Genomic DNA, 22,307 nt, shown 5'->3' on the forward strand with positions numbered 1-22,307 from the left:
TAGGATTCCGATGTGGATGTAAATTGTGGATGGCTTTATTTTGGTCGAGGTTAACTTTGATTCCTCGGTGAGTGATCATGTAACCCAAAACTTTTCCCGACCCTACACCGAAGGAACACTTGGATGCGTTCAAAAGAAGCCTATGCTTCCTTAGTACTATAAAAACTTCATCTAGATCTGCCAAGTGTTTTGATATCTTCTTACTTTTCACCATCATATCGTCAATGTAGGCCTCTACATTTTTGCCTAATTGAGCTTTAAACATCCTTGTCACCATTCTTTGGTATGTGGACCTAGCATTCTTCAAGCTGAAAGACATTACTCGATAATGGTAATTCCCTGTTGGAGTAAGGAAAGCAGTTTTCTCTTGATCTGACAGTGCCAACGGGATTTATTGATAACCTTGGAAAGCGTCTAGGAAGCTCATTCTAGGGTGGCTAAAGGTTGCATCCACAAGTTGGTCAATCCTTGGAATAAGGAATGGGTCTTTGGAATAAGCCTTGTTGAGATCTGTGAAGTTCACATACTCTCTCCATTTCCCAGATTTCTTCTTGACAACTATTGTGTTGGCCAGCCATTCTGAATAGAAAACCTCTTTGATAGCCTCGGCTTGCTTGAGCTTGTGGACCTCTTCCTTAACCGCATCGGCGTGTTCCTTGGAGGACCGCCGAGGTTGTTGTCTCCTTGGGACTGCATTTAGGTTCACATTTAGACTATGACATATGAATCTTGGGTCAACTCCAGGAGCTTCATATGCACTCTAGGTGAAAACATCTAGATTTCCCTTTAAAACGTTCACCAACTCCTCTTTTTCGCTTGGTGGGAGCTTGGTTCCAAGTTGGAAGTACTTCTCCTCGTCTTCACCAATGACAATCTTATCCAGCCCCTCACATGGTACTAATTGATTTGAGGATGCTAGCAAGTCGGGTACTGATTGTTATAAGGTGGGAGTTGACTCCGAGGAACTGACTTTAGATGCTTGTTGCCTAACTGTTGCCACGATACATTGCCTGGCTACTGCTTGACATCTTAATATTCTCCCACCCCTCCCTTGGTAGGATATTTCAACTTTACATGTAGAGTGGAAGACATAGACCCCATAGCATGAAGCCACGACCTTATTAGGATTGCCGTATAGGTAGAGTAAGCTTCTACCACAATGATATCTACATTCACCACCTCTTTTCCTGTCTGGACAGGTAGCCTGATCATACCCTTGGAAATAATAGTCTTCTCGTTGAATCCGACCAAAGGGACATCGTACTTACTAAGGTTTTGGGCTTTAATCCCAGACCTTTGAATAAATTTGGATACATGATCTCAGCCGCACTTTCCTGGTCTATCATTACTCTCTTGACATCAAAACCCGCGATTCGCAAGGTTACTACAAGTGCATCGTCATGGGGCTGAATTGTTCCTTCCTTGTCAGCCTCAGAGAATCCCAGGACTAGCTGCTCTTGCAGCTTAATTTTCTTAAGTGGCCCACCTTCTTCATCCACTTTTGACTATAAAGATAATGTCATTACCCCGCTGACAGAACTGAGGTCTTTCCTTGGGGCCGCAAAAATGACAATGATTGTTTCCAAGGAAGAACGAGGGACAGTATTTCTTTAAGACCCTAACGCAAGCTTCTTTCCTTGAGTGCCAAGCTGGAGCAAAAACTGCTTCAACTTTCCAGATTTGACCAATTGGTCAAGAAAGAGTTGCAACGTCTTGCAATTCTCTGTAGTGTGACCTTGGTCCTAATGGTACTAGCAGTAAAGATTTTGATCTTTACTGCCATTTTGTTGGGCCACTTAAAATAAGACTCATTCTTGATCTTTTCTAGCATTCGATAGATTGGCTCCTTAAACATCGAATTCACCATTTGGGGACTAGTGGGCTTGTGGGGTGCCTGGCTAAAAAACTCTCTCCTTAAACGGTACAGTACGTATTGGTCAGACCGGTTATCTCTTCGGTCGGGTGTAAAGATTTTGGCTTTCCCCTTATTCTAGCTTTAATTGTCCTCAGCCCTTTTGTGGTCTTCAATTCGATCCATTAATTGGCACATGCTTCGAAGTCGCTTCATGGTGAAGGATTTCCAAAGGTTTGAGTGTGTAGGAAGATCCACCTTGAAGGTTATGACGGCTACATCCTTAAAGTCCCCATCAATTTCATTACAGAGCTCCCAGTATTTATCAGAATAGTTTTTGAGGGTCTCCCCCTCTCTCATAGACACTGAGAGCAAAAAGTCTAAAGGCCTCGAAACTTGACTGCAAGTCATAAACCTAGCTCCGAATGCCCTTCTTAGCTCCTCCTAGGAGCTTACAATCCTTCCTCAAGTCCATCAATCTACCTCAGGGAATAGGGTCAAGGCTCGAGGGAAAGACTTCACACATGAACACCTTGTTCTTAAAATGGATGCCATCCTCTGATTAAAATGACTCATATGTTCAACCGGATCATTCTTGCTATTGTATATTGTGAAACTGGGCTGATTGAAGTGGCAAGGGAGCTCAGCCTGCTCAATGCGTCTGGTGAAGGGTGAACGAGATATTTGAAGTAGTGCCTTTCCCATGGCATCATTTCTCATGTTTCTTCGTTGTGGAGTCCTGGATCTCTTGCGGTGGTATCTCTCATCCGAAGTGTAATGGGATGATGATGTAAGAGACTCACTGGGTGGAGTTCTGCTTCTTTGTCGGTAATTTCGATCGTCCTTAGAGCTAGAACTTTGGCTTGGGGTAGGAGTCCTCTCTTCCCTTATTCAAGCCTTGCGATGAAGGTGTTGGCATAATCAATCCACTTTCCTTTTGAGGTTGTATACCTCCTCGTCATGTGAGTTGTGACTAGCATGATGCTGACCAGTACGATCTGAGTGTACAAATAGAGCTCTTCAACTATGTGTGTGCGCCATATCACAGTCCCTTCTTTGTTCAAGGCTTACAAACTATTCCCTCCGTTGGGACCCAACAGATTCTAGGGAAGCATTTCTTCTGGGATTGGCCATCCTAAGAAGACTTTTACTCAAGGGTACTTAGGTGATTTTTCCCACAGACAATGCCAATTATGGCGGGATAAAATAGGTCAAACTTGCTTTTTACCTCACACAATTAATTTATAGAGATGGGATACCAATCAACCTTTGTGACCCTTGTTTAAATGAATTAAGCTTGAAATGAAAGGATAAGTGCTAAGAATAAGTATGAGACAAGGGAATTAATTAACAATAGTCTCGGATTGCTTATATTATGATCCTCAGAATTGGTCTAAGATACATATTACACTTGTTCTAAGGTTACAATGGTAGTTTTCTATTTCCCTTTTTCTTTAGATGTTTCATCCCTTCTTCACAGAGGCCTTTCTGCCTTATATAGTCACCTAGGTTGTATCTTGGCCTTCCATTTGGAGGGTTATGGTTCATTTCCCTTGATACTTGTCTCATCAAGACCTTACTAGAAGGTTTCTACACCAGGCTATGAGTAGTGATGACATTGTTCAGGGGTCATTTCCTCATTAATGCGACCAACTAAGTGGGTTCAAAGTATTGAATGTAGAGGTGATGGTTGCTTTATCTGCATTCTTCCATTTCTTGCTTGACGACAAATCTTCCTTCTTTTCCTCAGTTTATGCTCGATGGTTTTCAGAACTGTTCCTCGGCCCTCCTAAAGACACGTCAGTATCCTCAGGGTCCTCGGGTATTATAGTATCCTTGTGCTTGTGGTGAGTTGTTTATATTTTCCCCGAGGACTCATTGCCAGTTCTTTATGAGGTCTGTTCTTTTGATATTGGCCTTCTCTCATTTGTTCCTGTTCTTGGATACTCATCCTCCCACATAATAAATAAACAAATGTAACTTCCATGAAATTGATAATATTTTTATTTATGTTTGTTAAAAAAAGAAAAAGAAAGAAGTTTTTTTTTTTTTTTTTAAACAGATCAAATTCTTCCCACAGACGGCGCCAATTGTAGGGACTCAATTTGGATTGACCCTGAGTGATGGGTTTTCAGCCCAAAAAGCCCAAACAATAAATTTTTAGAGTATGGGTCCAAGAACTAGTACTGTTTTTCAGGAAAGGTTCTACTCATCAAGTAATAAGGGATACTTTCGGTTCGCTCTTTGAGGAAAACTATCCTCGGCTTTCTTTCAGTTGGTCTCTCTCTTTCTTTTTTTCTTCCTTTTGTTTTTTTTGTTCCAAAAGTCCCCTCTGTTTTCTTCGTTCCTATGTTATATACTCCGTTTTCCCCCTGTTTCCATCGTACACGTGTAGTTCTTATCCTGGGAGCTCTTTTCTGTCCCATCCAGTACTTACCGGAACTTTCAGCTTAGTGGTCATAAAGCTGCTTAGTTACTGTTCAGGTATCACCTCCACATTAATGCGGCCAGAGTGTTAGTTGGAAAGCATTTAATGTGGAGGTGATAGCCTTTAGAAGATATTTGCTACCTTCCCCGACGTCTCCTTAAGCTATACCCAATTTCCAGTTCAGATACAACTTGGCGAAGTCTTTCCGTTAACATGAAGGTTACCCTGACCTCGGACTTTGGTGTCCTCGGACGTGTATTATGCCGCTGTATATAATATCTACTCGTTTCTTTCGTACTACTCATTTGATAAGAATAAAACTTTTTTAGGCTGTCCTCGGATAATTACGTGTTCTCGGATTGGGCCTTTGGGCCCCGAGCCCACTTCTGAGGACTACTATACCTTTTTAACTAACAGGCCCCCACAATTATTATTATATAATAAAAGTTAAGTTTAGAAACCATGGTTGTGCCAAGTGGCTACTCTTACTAATTAGTAAATTAATTTTATATTATTTGTTAAAATATATTTCCTCAAATTAAGGAATAATATTTAACAATGGTTTAATTTAAGTAAAACTTTAGCATTTAAAATTTTTTATTCAAATTAAAAGTCTATTATAAAAAATTATAAACTTAAGTCTCAAATAACAACCAATGTTTTCTTTCTTAAAAAAAAAAGAAAAAACCTCACATTTTGACTTGTACTCCAATTGAAAGTCTATTATCAATATTTTAAGAAAAAAACCTCACGTTTTGACTTCTACTCCAACTAAAAGTCTATTTATCAATATTTTAAGAACAACTAGTTAGTAAATTAATTTATACATTTAAATTTCAACAAATTTAAATTATATTCAAACTAAAAGTCTATTATCAAAATTTTTTAAACTTAAATATTTCAACAAATTTATTCAAAATAAAAGTCTATTATTGAAAATTCTAAAAGTTGGGCTTATAAGCAAAAGCTGCGCCAAGTGTCTACTCTAACAAATTAGTAAATTAATTTTATATTATTTGTTAGGATATATTTCCTCAAATTTAGGAATAATATTTAACGACTGTTTAATTTAGGTAAAATTTTATCATTTAAATTTCAAAAAATTTAAATTCTATTCGAACTAAAAGTCTATTATAAAAAATTCTAAACTTTAATAACCCAAACAACAACCTATGTTTTCTTTCTAAAAAAAAAAACTCATGTTTTGACTTCTACTTTAACTAAAAGTTTATTATCAATACTTTAAGAAAAACTAATTAGTAAATTAGTTTTATACATTTAAACTTCAACAAATTTAAATTATATTCAAACTAAAAGTCTAAATTATCAAAATTTTCTAAAATTAAATATTTCAACAAATTTAAATTCTATTCAAACTAAAATTCTATTATAAAAAATTCTAAACTTAAATCTCAGACAACAATCCACGTTTTCTTTCTTCTTCTTTTTTTTTTTTTTAAAAAAAACAACTTTTTGACTTCTACTCTAACTAAATGTCTAGTATTAACATTTTACAAACAACTAATTAGTAAATTAATTATATATTATTTTTTACGATATATTTCCTCAAATTAAGGGACAACATTTAACAACTATTTGATTTAAATAAAACTAAAAGTCTATCATCAAAATTTTCTAAACATAAATCCCACACAGCTCACTTTTTCCCCCTCAAGTTGCATCTTATTAAATAAATATTTTATTAGGATATTAAACTATAAGACTCTTGACTAAGGGATAAGATGTAACAATAATTTAATTTTGATAAAACTTTATCAACTAAGTTTTAAAATTTTAAATTTTACTCCAACTAATAGTCTATAATTTATACACACACTACTAATAACATGATTCCTTGATTGGGTTACATTATTTTGCACATTAAAATATCCTCACACAAATTCTTAAACTTTCTAAAACACCCATATCCTTTTGTTAAATAATTTTAAAGTTAAAAATACAAATTGGTTAAAAGAGTATTTTACTATTTTTTTTTTTAAATTCCTAAATTTTAGGTTTTTCCTTTCTATTATCCAATATGAATTACCACTTTTTATTTTAAATTCAAAATTTCAAGCTTTTATCAACTCTTGCATAGAGAAATATCCTAAAAATTAAAACACTATATCTATCACACTTTTAAACATTATTCCATGTATGTTATCTTTTTCTTAAATAATAATAATAATAATAATAAAAATACTCATAGTTATTTATCCTAAGAATTAAGACACTACCTATAACTCGCTTTTAAACATTATGCCACTAAACCCAAATTGCAAAAAATTTATTAAATTTCTTTAAAAGAAAAATTAAATTTGGTTATTTGGTGGCATACAACTACTATACCTAAGAGAGACCTAATTGTTTGAATAGAAAAAACTAAATTAACGTGTAATCATTATTCATCAATATCTTTTCTAATTTAACGCCCAATGGACTCCTTTCTTTTTCTTTTTGTCTTTTCTTTTTCCATATCAACTTCTTGAGAAGTTCCTTCTAAGTTCTAATCAAACTATTTTTTCCCTTTACTTTTTTATTCTTTGGATAAACATCAAAATTTAATATAGAGTTATGATTAACGTTAATTCCAATTGCAGTTCTTATTTAGCTTAGATGTAATTTAAGATTTATATTTATATATCAATTAATAAAAATTACAATGGATAATGAATATATCCTTAAAGTAATTGAATGAAACATATCCTCAACATAAAATCTACAGTTTAATTGGATTATTTTATAAGCTAAGTTCCGTTTGAGCTGCTAACATCCAATGCTAATAATAATATATAAACTAGAAAAAGAACAACAAATGCAGTGCCACCAATTTTTCTCAACCATTTGTAAAATCCATCTCTTTGGCATTCTGAGTCTTTCAATGCTCAATAGAATCACTCGGTACTCATAGATGTATTAATTTACTAAATCTGGGATGTTATTTTATATTCAACTTGACTTGCTGCTATATTAATTTCTTGAAATCATAAAAGCTTATTTCTGGATTTATTATAGTCTAACTTTGAATTACAAGATTTTTTACACTTTACATGCTCTTGATTTGTCTTTCAAATATACATACGATTAGTTTGGTTATGTATATTATAGCAGTTTGCCTTATTTTTTAGTTTTGAGTTACATAGTTGAACAATGCTAAAATAACAAGAGTTGCAAGATTAAAACGAAGATTAATTATGAATTTATGACAATCAAGATATGTAGATTCAGCCAAGAAAAGACAAAGAATCACAATTCAAGAATCAACTATTCTTGCAACAGACCATATAAGCAATGAACATTTGAATGTACCAATATGGTCATACATTTATTTTCATTATAAATTGGTAGCAAATTACAAACTCATCTACTTGAATTGTGTGCATTTATTTTATAATAAATTTGTTTTCAAGTGTTTTCAGTCAAATAATTAATAATTTTTTGGCATAAAATTTTCCTTTTTCTTAAAATAGTTGAACAACTTTGAAATAACAACATGTGTGAGATTAAGTTGAAAATCCATTATGAACGACGACAAAGAGCTACAAATTCAATCTCAAAAAGGCAAAAAAACACTATTCAAGAATCGAATATTTGTGCAAGAGACCATTCATCTTAAAAAGAAGATCGTTTTCTTTAAAGATCTGTTATGCCGTGACAATAAAAAAAAGTCAATGACAAATTCTAAACAACATTAGCCTCTACTCGCAAAGTCGAATGTTCATCCATGACTAATTGTACGTTGCTTTGTCTCGAGTAACAAATCCTGAAGAACTATAGATTTTAATATAGAATAATGACAAACAAGAATAAGGATATACTAAAAATATATTCTAATGTAAAAAAATTTGATACATGTAACTACAAGTCTCATTATAGCATAATTGGTATTTTTCATTGAAGTGTAATCATTTTATATTTGATAGTTGTTACGTTAATACAATTTATTCCTTTTGTTATTATATTATATAAATTTATAATCCATTAACTAGTGTTTAATAGAGCAACCCATGTCCTATTTATAGTCAGGTGGGAAAGAAAAAAAAGAGGCAACCCATAGAGTTCATTTTTCAAATCTTTGCTAGGAGGATAACCTTCCATACAAGACTTTAAGCATATATAAATAAATAAAGTTAAAAAGGGTAAAATAGAACCCTGATGTTAGTAATCATAAATTATGGAACGCCAAAGTCCAAAAAAAAAAAGCCTAGAAGAAAAGGGAACCTCAACGGCAAAATGCAAATTCCATGTCAGGTCTCCAAATATATTGACCCGAAACGTGCAAAAGCAAAAACCAAAACACACGCACCCACCCAGAGAGAGAGAGGGAGAGAGAGAGAGAGAGAGTGTGTCATTTTCCAATGCTGAGAGAGAGAGAGAGAGCAAAAGGTATTGTTGTGTAGTGTTGTGATAGATAGGTCGTCAGTTGGTAGCTTTCCAAAGAATATAATTAGCAATGAAGAAATGATTAGAGTCCCTCTTATGCTCACTCTCACACTCTTCTTCTCTCTTTTCTTGTGAACAAATAAATAAATAAATAGGAATGGCAAAACAAGCAGAACACAAGTTAATATAATATAATTATGATAATGTCATCCATCACGTAACTGATGTTTTCTCTTCTCTGCTGGCTGCTGCAACGCATTGTGTCATACTAAGTCATAACAACGCCGCCTAACCCTGCCCATCATTCTTTTTTCATTACTTTTTCCTCAAATCCTCATTGCTTATCACACACCCTTTTTTTTTTTGTTCTCATAAAAAACCATACAGAGATTCTTAAAGATACTCATTCAGAGCACACAAACAATTAAGCACAAGAGTTTTTAGAGAGAAATGGCTGTAGGAGGAGGAGGAGGTGGAGGTGGAGGTGGAGGTGGAGGTGGCAGTGAGTTTCATCCACACCCGGTGAAGGAACAGCTTCCCGGCATCGACTTCTGTGTCTCTAGTTCTCCCAATTGGCGTAACTCTCTCTCTCTTCTTCTTTCTAATGCTCTGTTTAGTTTACTCTGTTTTATTCATTTTTGCTTCGCCTTCTTCAACTTCACTCTGTTCTGTTTTCCTTTTTACTCTGTTTTTTGTTTCTTTTCTTTTTTTGCTTTTCCCATTTTTACAAACAAAAATCGCTTTTAGTTTTCCGCTCCTTTTTCTTCATCTTTAGCACACTTAATCTCTCTCTCTCTCTCTCTCTCGCGTTATTGTCACCATTATCGAGACCTGAGCCCTTCGTTGTTTCTATGTTATTCTTATGTATATTTATTAGTATCTTCTCCTCGTTCGTTTGGTTCCCTAGAATCTAGATAACTAATGGAAAGGAAAAGGAAAAGGAAAAGAATGGGGTTGTCCAGATTAAAAAGAGAAAGAAACAGATAGAAAAATTTCTGAAAGTTTTGATTCCTTAAATGCTTGTGTTTTTCGTTTTTTTTTTAAAAAAACTAAAGAATCCATTTGAACTGAACCATATATTTTATATGGGTTGGCTCCCCTGTTTTTCTTACTTTTTTTTCCCCCCCTAAAAATTAACATTTGCAAAATTATTTTGATTTTAAGGAAAACTATTCATGAACTTGTCAATTTGAATTGTGCAAAAGTATTGATAGCTAAAATTGGTTTCATTGACTGTAGCTGAGGCCATACTTGTGGGATTCCAGCACTACCTGGTGGTGATTGGAAGCATTGTTATCATCTCAACCATTATTGTTCCTCTAATGGGTGGTGGCAATGTAAGAATTACTCTCAAAACATGCACAAAAATATATCATTCATTTTCCTACCTTAGATGATTAAATTCATCATTTCTTAATTGATTAAGTTTTTGGGACAATTAGTAATTTATCATGGTATCAAAGTAAGCGGTCCTGGGTTTGGTAATTTACCATAACCAAATAACACATTATTGCAGAAGGAGAAGGCTGAGGTGATAAACACTTTCCTCTTTGTTGCTGGAATCAACACATTGTTGCAAACGGTTTTTGGGACTCGGCTACCGGTGGTAACGGGGCCTTCTTATGCTTTCATTATTCCAATCATTTCCATTGCCTTGTCGAGGAGGTTCAGTAATAATGTAGATTCCCATGAGGTTGGTTTTCACATTAACTTACTCCCTTCCCAATTTTTTAGAGTAAGATTTGATTCCAAGACTAAATGAGTGGATGACAAAAGAAAATCCTTAGAAATGCTTTGTTATTGGGAAAGATGAGTAAAGAATAGAGTACACTACTTATTATTTGTTGGATATGCCGAATTTTGTGTGCTTATGACTTTTCTTATTTGTTTGCTGAGTACTATTTTAGAGGTTTAAACAAATCATGAGGGCCGTACAAGGAGCACTTATTGTATCATCTTTCTTCCAAATGGTTGTTGGATTTTTTGGTTTCTGGAGAATCTTTGCAAGGTATTGTACCGGAAAAGAGTTCTATTGGATTTGAGGATGTTGTTAGTTACTCTTCAATTGTTTGATTAAGGAGCTATGTCTTATTGTGCAGGTTTCTCAGTCCTCTTGCTGCGGTTCCTTTTGTAACTCTCACTGGACTTGGCCTTTTCGTACATGGTTTCCCACAGGTAAGACCGCTGAATTTTTCATTCTGTTATTATTTAAGCACATAATTGTTGTAAAAGGAACTACTTCTAGTTTTATATTTTCCTTAACCTCTAATAATAGTTTAAGTGATAATCAATGTAATTCTTAATCGAAAGAATCATCTTTGATAACGAATATCTAATCAGGGGGAGGAAAAAAAAAATGAATGGAGATGCATTGCTTCCTACAGGAAGTTTTTGCAAACCCAAAAGTCAAATTGCTGACAGACCTTTGCTAGTTCAAGACTTATCTTGTTTAGTTGACTTTTTTTTTTCCTCCTACATGTATTGTCTTATGAAAGTAACATTTTTGTTTAATTGTTGGTTGTAGTTGGCAAAATGCATTGAAGTTGGACTCCCAGAATTGATTATTCTGGTTGTTTTATCTCAGGTAGGCAGCCTCCCTAAGCAACCTATAGTTCATCAGCTAAATTTTCATTAATATTTAAAAATAAAGGACATCTTTAATTATTCTTGATATTCTTATTTGTATTCCTACTTGATAAAGAGGGTATTTAAAAATTACGCTAAGTCTTCTTCTGCTTGAAACTTCTGTTTGCATTCAATCTTTGATTTGGTTAAAAATTGAAAAGAAACAAATGATATATAAGATCTAAGGAAGAACCATGTAATGGTGCCTATGGGCTGGATATCACTTCCCTGCATGGTGTCCTCACTGTGGAAGGAATCTTATAATCCCTCACCTTTTTTCAAATTTACAAAGAGAAAAGAGTGTATCAAGTGCATAGAAATTAAGAAAACTTTTTCTGCCTTTTTTTTTTGTCTCTCATATTTTGACTTTTGAGACAGGTAACTTGAATTTCTTTTGCGCTTTTCTCTTATGATTAACTAATTTAATATTTGATTGATTTGCAGTATATTCCTTCTGTGCTAAAATCGAACAAAGTCATATTTGTTCGATTTGCTGTTGTACTCTCAGTCGTGATTGTATGGGTATATGCAGAAGTTTTGACTGTAGCTGGTGCATATAACCGTCGATCTGTAAAAACTCAATTAAGTTGCCGCACAGATCGTTCTGGGCTCATTAGTGCTGCCTCTTGGTGAGTGATATGTAAAATCTCAGCTGTAGTCCATTTAATTGCATCTCTCATTTAAGCACTTGTCTTCACATGTTTAATTAATTACAAACTATACTATTTTTGTTATTTTCGTTTCTTTTGTACAATGTCTTGCTTGAGAAACAGTCCTGCAATGTCTTGTTTTTGCCAGCTGTAGTGTAGATCATATACAGTATTTAGATCTTAGAAATACCACATTAGTTAAAATCCTAATTATGTCTACTTTGTTTTAAAATAAATATGTTCTGTTGTGCAATAAATAACACTACTACTTAAAGTGTGCACTTGTTGAAATGTAATAAATATCAAACTATATATAGTACCATGAAGATGAATCAGTAACTTAGTAGTTGAATGAAAGATCTTTTACATGTTCTCTGTGAAGTTTCCTGATTATTCAATGGCAGTAATATAGGGAAAAAAGGATTACAAAATAATACGCTTTTGTTTTTGTTCTTCAAAATTTAATTTACTTAGCATAGGAGCTTGCCATGTTCTTAATAGGTAACTTGAAGCAGTTCACACTTCACAATGATATTGGGTGGTTTGAGTTATATATTTGTATATTTTGGATTATGCCATATTAACAATTGTGATTTATATACTAGGCTACTTGAATATGCAATTTGTTGATATTGTTGTCTTAATCCGTAGTTGGAAGTGATGAGTAATCCCCCTTTACACCTCTCAAGTGTGTTCCCTTGTCAAGGTTGAAAGAAACCCGGATTTTTTTTTTCTTTTTTGTGAGTAAGATTTTACTAGAACTTTGTTTGTTGATAAATGTGAGTCATTAGATTGTACTTTGTCATTTGAAATTTTAAACAAAATGTTCTTGGCCATTGTAAATGATTAATCAAATGTATTGCATGCTTCTTGTGGGCACTAAAACTATTTTACATTGCTATATGCAGGATTAGAGTTCCATATCCGTTTCAATGGGGGCGTCCTACATTTAATGCTGGAGATGCTTTTGCAATGATGGCTTCTGGTTTTGTTGCTATTGTTGAGGTTTGATTTATTCCTGAACCCCTTTTTTTCTTTTTGTAATAAAGATAGTAATATGGTGATTTGCCTTTTCTCATTATTGATTATAATGAGAATGCAGCAGAGATCAAATTATGCGTACCAATGCTCATCTATAGATTTGGCTTGTGTTTTACAAAATAAGCTAAGACAATACTTGTGAACAATGAAGATGTCTACTCTACTTAAGATGCATGTAGTAATAATTATCATAAGGTGGATTTATCTTTTGAAATTATTTGATGGAAAGAAAATTGGATATAGTTGTGAAACTGCTTTATGGAAAACCCATTCTCTTCCTAACCTGTACTAGTATACATATGAAGAGAGTCCATATTACTTTTGTCTTTTTTAATCTTAATTTCTACTCTCATTTTCATGGGCAGTCCACGGGTACGTATATTGCAGCAGCAAGATATGGGAGTGCCACTCATGTGCCTCCTTCTGTACTCAGCCGTGGTGTTGGCTGGCAGGTACAATTGATACTCTGATGTCTTATTATCCATTAATTGTTCATTTTTTGTAACTGGTTTAATTCTAATAAATTTCAGGGAATAGGCACTTTTCTGGATGGAATTTTTGGTGCAGGAAGTGGCTCCACTGCATCAGTGTAAAAATTTATAAAATTAATTACTTCCTTAGAGAATCTTAGATTAGAACTTTTGCTAGTTTCACTTTATTGCTTAATTATATTGTTTGCACAACCAGCTTGTGAAAATTGGCCCTGCTTGATGTTTCCAGCCTTTAATGGTGAAATATAATGATCTTCTGTAGATGGCTTTTGAAGACCTATGAGGAAAAACCTTTGTTCTATTTGATGTTTTGCAATATATCTCTATCTATCTCTCTATCTATACACACGCGCACACACACACACACTCAATGATGTGATCTAACTATGTACCATTTATTCCTTTCAAAGTGAAAATGCAGGTCTGTTAGGATTAACACGGGTTGGAAGTAGAAGAGTTGTTCAAATATCAGCAGGATTTATGATTTTCTTTTCTGTTTTAGGTGCGGAATCTCATACATTATTAGCTTAATTTGTCATTGTTACTTGATATGTTTTTGAGACATATTTCCAATTTAAGTAATAAGGGAAACAGGGGCTTGCCATTTGTCTTAGATATTTTCCAGAGTTATTATACATAACCTAAAGAATTTTCTTATGGGTCCATAATTCATGTCCAGGAAAATTCGGGGCTGTCATTGCTTCTATACCATTACCAATTGTGGCGGCATTGTACTGTGTTCTCTTTGCCTACGTAGGTATGTCTCACATTTCTATGGTGATCAAGATAGAAATTGTTAATTTTTAGTAGTTTATTTATTTTTATTTCTGTTTAAGCCATGACATGTATGGTCATAGTCAACGGCAGAACTAGAGATTTTCTTTCTGGGAAGGGGTGGATGTAGTATAAGTTGTGTAATTGTTATGTAAATCATTCAAGAAAATGTAAACTTTCAATGTTTATTTTGCTTCTTTTTATTTATTTATTTTTACTTATAATTTGATAGTTGGGGGAGGGTGGATTTGAATTCTAAATGTCTTTAGAAACACCAAAAAGTGTCAACTAGTTGAGCTATAAAACTTTCAGCTTTATTTTACTTTCTTGGTGAACAAAAAGAATACAAATAGATATTCAATGTTAGTATAACGTCATTAAAAAAAATTTTGAATTGAGAAACGCCAAAAGGTGCCAACTAGTTGAGCTATAAAACTTTCAGCTTTATTTTACTTTCTTGGTGAACAAAAAGAATACAAATAGATATTCAATGTTAGTATAACAACATCATTAAAAAAAATTTTGAATTGAGTTTCAAGATTTCTTTCTTTAAAAAAAGGATGCTTATTACATTTCTTTGTATACTTATTTATAGTTTAATTAAGCAAAAATGTGTAACTGTTCACTATTTATAAGAAAATATTTTTAATATTTTGACCTACTGTACCTAATCCTATTATTGATATTTTTATCTAATTGATTCAAATATTATCATTATAGTTTTTTTTTTTTTTTTTTTGGAAATACATTAAAACACATTCAACAAACTCCAATTTGAATACTTTCTCAAATATTTTGTCTATACAATTCTGACTTTTAGCTTTTCTTGATGGGTAAATGTGGAAAATTTAGTGCTACATGGAAGTGCAATTATTTATTGGAATTGGAAATACTTTGTTGATGGATAATTCTTAAGAATTAAGCACTAAATGGAAGTATAAAAACAATTAACTAGAATTGGCAAGGAATTTAAATTTGGCTTCATTTCTCTTCGACACTATATATTTTATTTGGGTTAGGGGCACTGTTTCAAATTTTAGCAAAACAGTTCCCCCCCCCCCCCCCGGGGGGAACATAGTATTTATATTGGAGGAACTTGGATATCAAAAAAATTACGGAGACTTTGGGAGCTCAAGACCTCTCCTGGTCTCCAGACTCCAAGTGGCCTCGTCAATAGTCATAGTAGAGTTAGAAATGTCTTGAAGAAGAAAATTTAAAAAATTATAAGTTTGGTGACCAAAAAATAGGGACAAAGAAGCTAGGACATGAAAGCATATGAAACTTCATTTTTCTCTTATTTCCTATGGATAAGTTGATCCTTGGAAACTTAAATAATTTTTTTTAAAAAATTATCTGTTTCTAATAGAAAAATGTGATGAAGGACCATTACAGAAACTAGTTCAAAATCATTAGAAATCAGTAGTGAAGTTTTGTCATCTATGTTGTTTAGTTAATCAGGACAATCAGCCCCTTCAAGATTAACTCGCTAGTTGTATCCGAATATTTAATTTTACAGATTTGATTGTTTTTCTTTCTTCAAGCGGTTGCAATGGTAGCATGTTAAAAATCACAAATCTCAAATCATTCAACCGTGCCATTCTCTAAGTACCGAGTCATCTCGTATCATGTTCATAAGCCAAATTCCTATTTTCTAACTTTGCGGTTTCCTTAAACTTCAATTTCCTTAGTTTGAAGTGCCCATATTTTTTTGTCCTCGTTTCTTTTTCTTATTTTATTTTATTGATCTAGTGGCAAGAAAAGCCCTTTGGATGTCACGAAGAATCGACGATTTATGTTGTTATGTTAAACCAACTTTCCATTTATCAATTACAGATCACTCTCCCTTCTTTTTGTCCCATAGGGCCATATTTCTCAAAAGAAAATGAAAACTATAAAAATCTGTTTACAAGTTTTATCTCTTTCGTGATCCTGTTGCATGTTTCATCCCATGGTAATCATATCTAGACATATAATGAGAAGATACATTGTCTATTTTCAAAGCTTGTTATGAGATTCTTATTAGGATGAGGATTTCAACCTTCTTTTACACAATGATTTCTTCCCCATTGAAATAGTCACTTTCATCTCTCATTGCCGTACATATGTTGTACCTTTGTAACCATGTAATAGACTTAGCCTACATTCTGTCTAAAAATTCATTTTAAAGAAAGTTTCAGAAATTTGACTGCAATTCAGTTATATTTTTGAAAGAGTATCCATGAAAAATAAGAATCATTTCTGCTTGCTTTAGACGTATAAAGCTAGGATTTTATTAAAATAAATAGAATGTTTGTTTGTTTTTGTTTTTGATCTTGATTTTTTTGAATTGAAGAAGACTGGTATGCTGCCTTGCCTTTTGTTAATTGAGTGTTTCAACCCAGATTCTTACTATGGAGGAGACTGATAGTGCCATTGAGCCAAAAGGCTTTTGACGAATATTACCTTTCTGTTCACAGTTAGTGGGATATTTTTGCAGTACTACATTTGAGCAACAAATTGATTAGTTGAGGAAACATGGCTTGGAGATAAAAAAAAAATACAACATTACTCATCTTTCTTAAATATTTTGGATCTGAATTTTAGTTGTGCTGTTTAATTTCTTAAATAGTTTTTAACACAATCATTTAACACTTTTCTTTGGATCGAGCAGTTTCAGCTGGCCTTGCTTTTCTTCAATTCTGCAACCTGAATAGCTTCCGGTCAAAATTCATTCTAGGCTTTTCCCTCTTCATGGGTCTTAGTGTGCCTCAATATTTCAACGAATACCTTTTGATAGCCGGTCAGGGACCTGTCCACACTCGTTCTAAATGGGTGCGTATGTTCACCTTTTCTTATAGCTTCATATTTATTTACTTTTTGTATGGTCAAATTGAAGTTATAAACTTATATCTGTTTGCACGTCGGACTACTTTCAGTTCAACGACATTGTGCAAGTGATTTTCTCTTCCCCAGCAGCAGTGGCTGCTATAGTTGCTTTTCTTTTGGACTCCACTCTCAGCCGTGGCCACGACTCAACCCGTCGAGATAGTGGGAGGCATTGGTGGGAGAAATTCAGATTCTATAACCAGGATACTAGGAGTGAGGAGTTCTATGCATTGCCTTGGAAGCTTAATAGGTTCTTCCCTTCATTCTGATTTTAGAATGGAGAAATTTTAATGAACATCTCAAATTTGTTGTGCCTATGGCAGTCTTTTCTTCTGCCATTGCATTTCCTAGTATAGAATGAGAAAATATATAGCAACAGTTGAGCATAAGACACTGACTTCTTGTTGCATACATAACTGCCTAAGTCTTTGTATATACCTTCTTATAGTCTTCTCAAATATATATAATGAGAAAATATATAGCAACAGTTAAATTTGTTGCTTTTATAAAGCCAAAACTACATTAATTGTTGCATTCTATTATGAAGTGAAAAATCTGTTTAGACCTCTTATACCAATTGAAATCATTTTTATTTTGACTCCAACCAATTTATATAGTGGAATAAAAAAAATTACTTTTAACAAGTTTCTTCACAATTTTCATACAAACAAATATATTAATCAAAGGTATCAATATTAAATTTAAGGCAATAATAACAATAATAAAAAAGAAGTAAAAATATACAAATTTGGTAATGAAGTAGTAGATCAATGGAGCATCCTTCAATGAAAAACCACTTGGGGATCCAGTCCTATAGAAAATTCACTATAAAGGAATAGTTACAACAATCTATTTACAAAGTTTCTATACGTTTAGATTCTCTGGAATCCTTTTACAGTAATTTTCTCTATGAACTCCTCATTGGCTTGGATTAGAACATTTGGCAATTCAAAGAACCTCTTTGAAGATTTGCTGCAATGAACTCATTGGAAAAGCTCCTTTCAAGAAAGGATCAAGACTCAAGTTCTATAAAAACATAAGTTGGTTTTTTTTCTTGTTTTTGAAATAAAGCAAAATGATAATTTATTTGTTTATAATTAGAAGATAGGAACAGAATTAAACCTGTTTAGCCCTAGTATACCCTTCTTTCTTACATCTAAAACTAAATGGCGTACAACAAGTAAGCAAAAACCCCCTTTTCTAAAAAGTAGGGACGATAAATTGCCTCACCTAAGCAAAATTGTTGTTTGCTTGAGCGAAGTTCTTGGATTTAGCATAGTTGCACTAACTTTAAACAATCATACCTTAATCGTTTCATACCAAAATGGGTCAAATTTGTTTCAATTTGAAGCAGCGAATGTTTACTTTTTAATGAAACGAGTTTCACTTAAAAAATTCATTATAGTGCAAAATATGAGGGGAAAAGATCATCAACTTCTCATCTTTGAATAAATTAAAACATTATCTTCTTTGAACAACTTTTGACCCAGATTCAACCCTCACAAAATTTATTGATTTAGAGACCGTTTGGGACCAGCGTTGGCGTTGCACGTTTGCGTTTTTTCCATTTTTTTTTTTTTTTTGCTTTCAGCCGTATAAGAAGACTTGAATCACTGTTCACGGTACTGTGCGGCTACTGTTCAATAAACAGTAGCCGCACTTGTTGACTTTTGTCCATGAACAGTACATTTGTGCACTGTTTACAGATCCACAATTTTCACTTTTCAGCAACTTTTTCATTAAAAATGGGTCCCACGATACTATTTACACATTTAAAAATTATTTTGCTATAGTGTTTTCAGTTTTCAATTTTCAGTTTTCAGCTGCATCCAAACGGGCCCTTAATCAAATTTTAATATGTTTTGGTTCTAGGATTTGCCAACATATCTTGAAACCCTAACAATCTCCCTATTTGACAATTCCATGGCAATACAAACTCAATGTACTACAATTAAATCTCAGAAACCACATACCAACCTAGACTTTTTTTTTTTTTTTTTTTGAGGGAATCATACCAACGTAGACTTAGTTTCAGCTACATGACATGTCTAGATAATAAAATCTGTCTTTTCCTGAAACTTGGACAACCGCATTAAAAATGCATAAAGAACAGGTATGGGTAAAAGTGGTTAGTCCTTATTAAAAAAAAAAAAAGTTTTGCTTTTAAGCTTTAACATAACACAAGATTGTTCTATGTAAATCACACACAACTAGTCGCCTCAAAAAATTTATCCTACTCCCAATTTTGTCCGCTATGACGAAAGATATGAATTCATGAAAGTCTATACAACTCTCCCTTAATAGAGAACCTCCATGCTTAGAAGAGGATACTACTTGTACCAACTTTTTTTTTTTTTTTTTAAAAAGAACTCTCCCCTATGGAAAAATACATAATGATTTCAAAATACTCTTTAGAAGAACAATTTGGAGAAAAAACACACAGAAACAAAATGCTATTTAAAAATAATGGGAGTCCATAGAATACTAATATTTTGTTTTTCCTTATACGCAGTTTTTTTTGTTACTATGTGACCCATTAACGTCTTTATATAGACACTTCTAGGCATAATTATTTAAGAATATGCATTGTATATAACAATGATATAAGAATTCAAATATCTTTCATGTGTTAAAAATGTTTTGTAAACTCAAACTAACCTCTAAAGTAGAGGAAAAATAATAATTATGAAGTCAAATATTATTAAAAATTCAAGGTTTTCAAATCAATCAAATCTATTTAAAATTGACTCCATTTTTTTTTTCACGTGTTCACTTTATCTCTATATTATGTACTTAAGTCTTAAATGAGTGGTGATTTTCACAATAATGAAACAAACAACCTTCTTGATAATTCATTCATCATAGTGGCTTTACACTAATTTAAAGGTAACCATTTCCATTATCTTTTTAAGGAATTTTTTTTTAATCAATGTTCACATCAATCCTTGAATTAAAAAATCAACCTTTTATATAAATGTTTGTTATATAAACTTAACCTCAACTGAGTTTAAATATTAATAAACAAGTGTGAATGTGATGATAGAAAATACAATATGCATACATGACTTATACATTAACACCATAAATTTACATTTATCTTAAAATTAGTCATGCATTTAGTTTTGCTACACACTCACACACACCCACTTTCTATGTTGTTCCACAATGTCAAACATGTTCTAAGTCAAGAGAGTGGGATTTATATTCATGTTATAAACTTTAAGATTTTGAAAAATAAAAATATCAAAATACACAAAACAGATTGAAAGGATTGATATAAGAGTAATGCAAAAGAACACTCATTTGAGAGAATCTTTCTTCACCCACACAACACGACTTAAGGCTTTATAGGTGAAGAGAGTCGAGAAAAGTGGAGTGACTATCAAAAGATTTGAAAGTCCTTTGAGAGAATGACAATTTTATCATTTGTTTTGCAAGGATCAGTAAACTCATGCTTCTCAATTGAACATGATTAAAGAGATCCAATTGTGTGGAAATCCTACCATAGTGAGGCGTTCTTTCTCCTTCATAGGTTTGGAACACATTTTCTAGTGTGACATTGAGTTTTACAAACATCACCCACATTCACATTAGAATTTTGAACAATATCAACTTTTGGTCCTTTCACCTTTAGGGTATCAATTTTAAAATTTCCTTGGCTTGATAGGCAACCTATGATACATACCATTAAGATCTAAGGAGGAAACAACTTGACCTTAGAGCATTTACATCCGAGGATGTAAAAAAAGATTAATTTTAATTTTTACGTCCTTAAATACTACTTTATTTATTTTACAAACACATTTATGTGACCAGCAATACCATAATGGTAACAACTAACAAGTAAGAATAAACTTACATCTATTTTGCTTCCTGGGAGGGGGGGGGGGTCAAGATTGGCTCCGTGCTGGGAATATGGGTTCGAATTCGGAATTGGTGTGGACTATTGAGTCGGTGCTGGGAATTTCGTTGGGCGAGTCAGTATCGGACTCGGTCGTACTGATCGTTACAACGTCGTTTGCTGTGATAATTGGACTTTTGGTTTTTGTGTGGAAAAGATCGTCGGATCGGAACAGTAGTAGTTCAATGAAGCCGGTGGAAGTGCCTAAGTTCTCGTCATCGAACAAGGATGAGGACGATGAGGGCTTGTTCTTCCCTCTCTCTCCCCTTCTCTGTCTTGTGGCTGCCTGGGTGTTTTTTTTTTCAAGCCGTAGCTGGGAGTTTACAATTGGTAGAAAATAGTTTTTTAATTTGGTAAATAATGTTTCTCATGTGTAATTTTATTTTGTAATTTTTTAATTAAAAATATGCCACATCATTAAAACAAAATGTCAAGTTATTGTTCCGTTAACCACATAAGTAATACCGTTAATGGCAATTAGTAAAGGACTTATATTGTTCATTTTGAAAACTTGAGGGACTAATTGCACACGCTTCAAAGTTAAGAAACCAATTGCGCACATAGGATAAACTTAAGCGGCTAATATTGTAGTTTCGCCAAAAATATATAAAAAAAAAGTCAAAACAATCAATTATTTTTTTTCTTTTTTTATAAAAAGTTTTTATAAATATTTTTTTAAACCAACTCCTATAGGACATTCATTAATTTTTCTCTTTTATATTTTTAACAGAAATATTTAGAATAGATCTCATCTTATTCATTCTCCCAAAAAAAAAAAAAAAAACTCATCTCATCCATTATAATTATCAAATTATTAAAAAAAAAAAACTTATTCAAGAATAAATAGCACTAACTACTTTGGTAGAAAACTGGAAATAAACAACTTACAATCATTATGTTTATATTAAAAGTAATTGACTTTATTCAAAATATTTATTAAGAAGTGCAAAAGATTCCTACTCATAAATGCACATAGCCCCCAAAGAAAAATCACTGATTCAGGAAAAAAAAAATCAGAAGAAAAATACTAATTTTACGGACAAGATATACTTCGAATTGTTGGTTCTTAAATCTTAAATGGAGAGAGAAATATATTTGACAAAAAATCTCCCATTTCCATTTCTTTCTTTGACATTTATTTATGAATAAGTTTATTGACATATATATATATTGTTGTTGTTGTTACAATTTATTGAAATAATAATATCAGTAAAGTTGTAAAATTAGAGGATTAAAAAATAAAAAATAAAAAGTTAAATTTTTATATTCATTAAATACTGTAAGTAGAAAAAGAAAA

At 32.9% G+C, this 22,307-nt stretch overlaps 1 protein-coding gene across 1 annotated transcript; it reads left to right on the forward strand.

Moving 5' to 3' along the window:
• Positions 1-9,085: 9,085 nt before the first annotated feature.
• Positions 9,086-17,626, forward strand: LOC112034674 (nucleobase-ascorbate transporter 4). The gene is made up of 14 exons (XM_024067492.2): positions 9,086-9,240; positions 9,903-10,000; positions 10,180-10,356; positions 10,571-10,671; positions 10,763-10,838; positions 11,188-11,247; positions 11,733-11,917; positions 12,847-12,943; positions 13,345-13,431; positions 13,510-13,568; positions 13,881-13,972; positions 14,150-14,227; positions 16,895-17,055; positions 17,160-17,626. Exons 1-14 carry the CDS (start codon positions 9,114-9,116, stop codon positions 17,376-17,378), a joined length of 1,617 nt encoding a protein of 538 aa, XP_023923260.1. The 5' UTR covers positions 9,086-9,113; the 3' UTR covers positions 17,379-17,626.
• Positions 17,627-22,307: the final 4,681 nt, after the last annotated feature.

This window comes from Quercus suber, unplaced genomic scaffold (assembly GCF_002906115.3).
Source record: "Quercus suber isolate HL8 unplaced genomic scaffold, Cork oak 2.0 scaffold_57, whole genome shotgun sequence".
NCBI lineage: Eukaryota > Viridiplantae > Streptophyta > Magnoliopsida > Fagales > Fagaceae > Quercus > Quercus suber.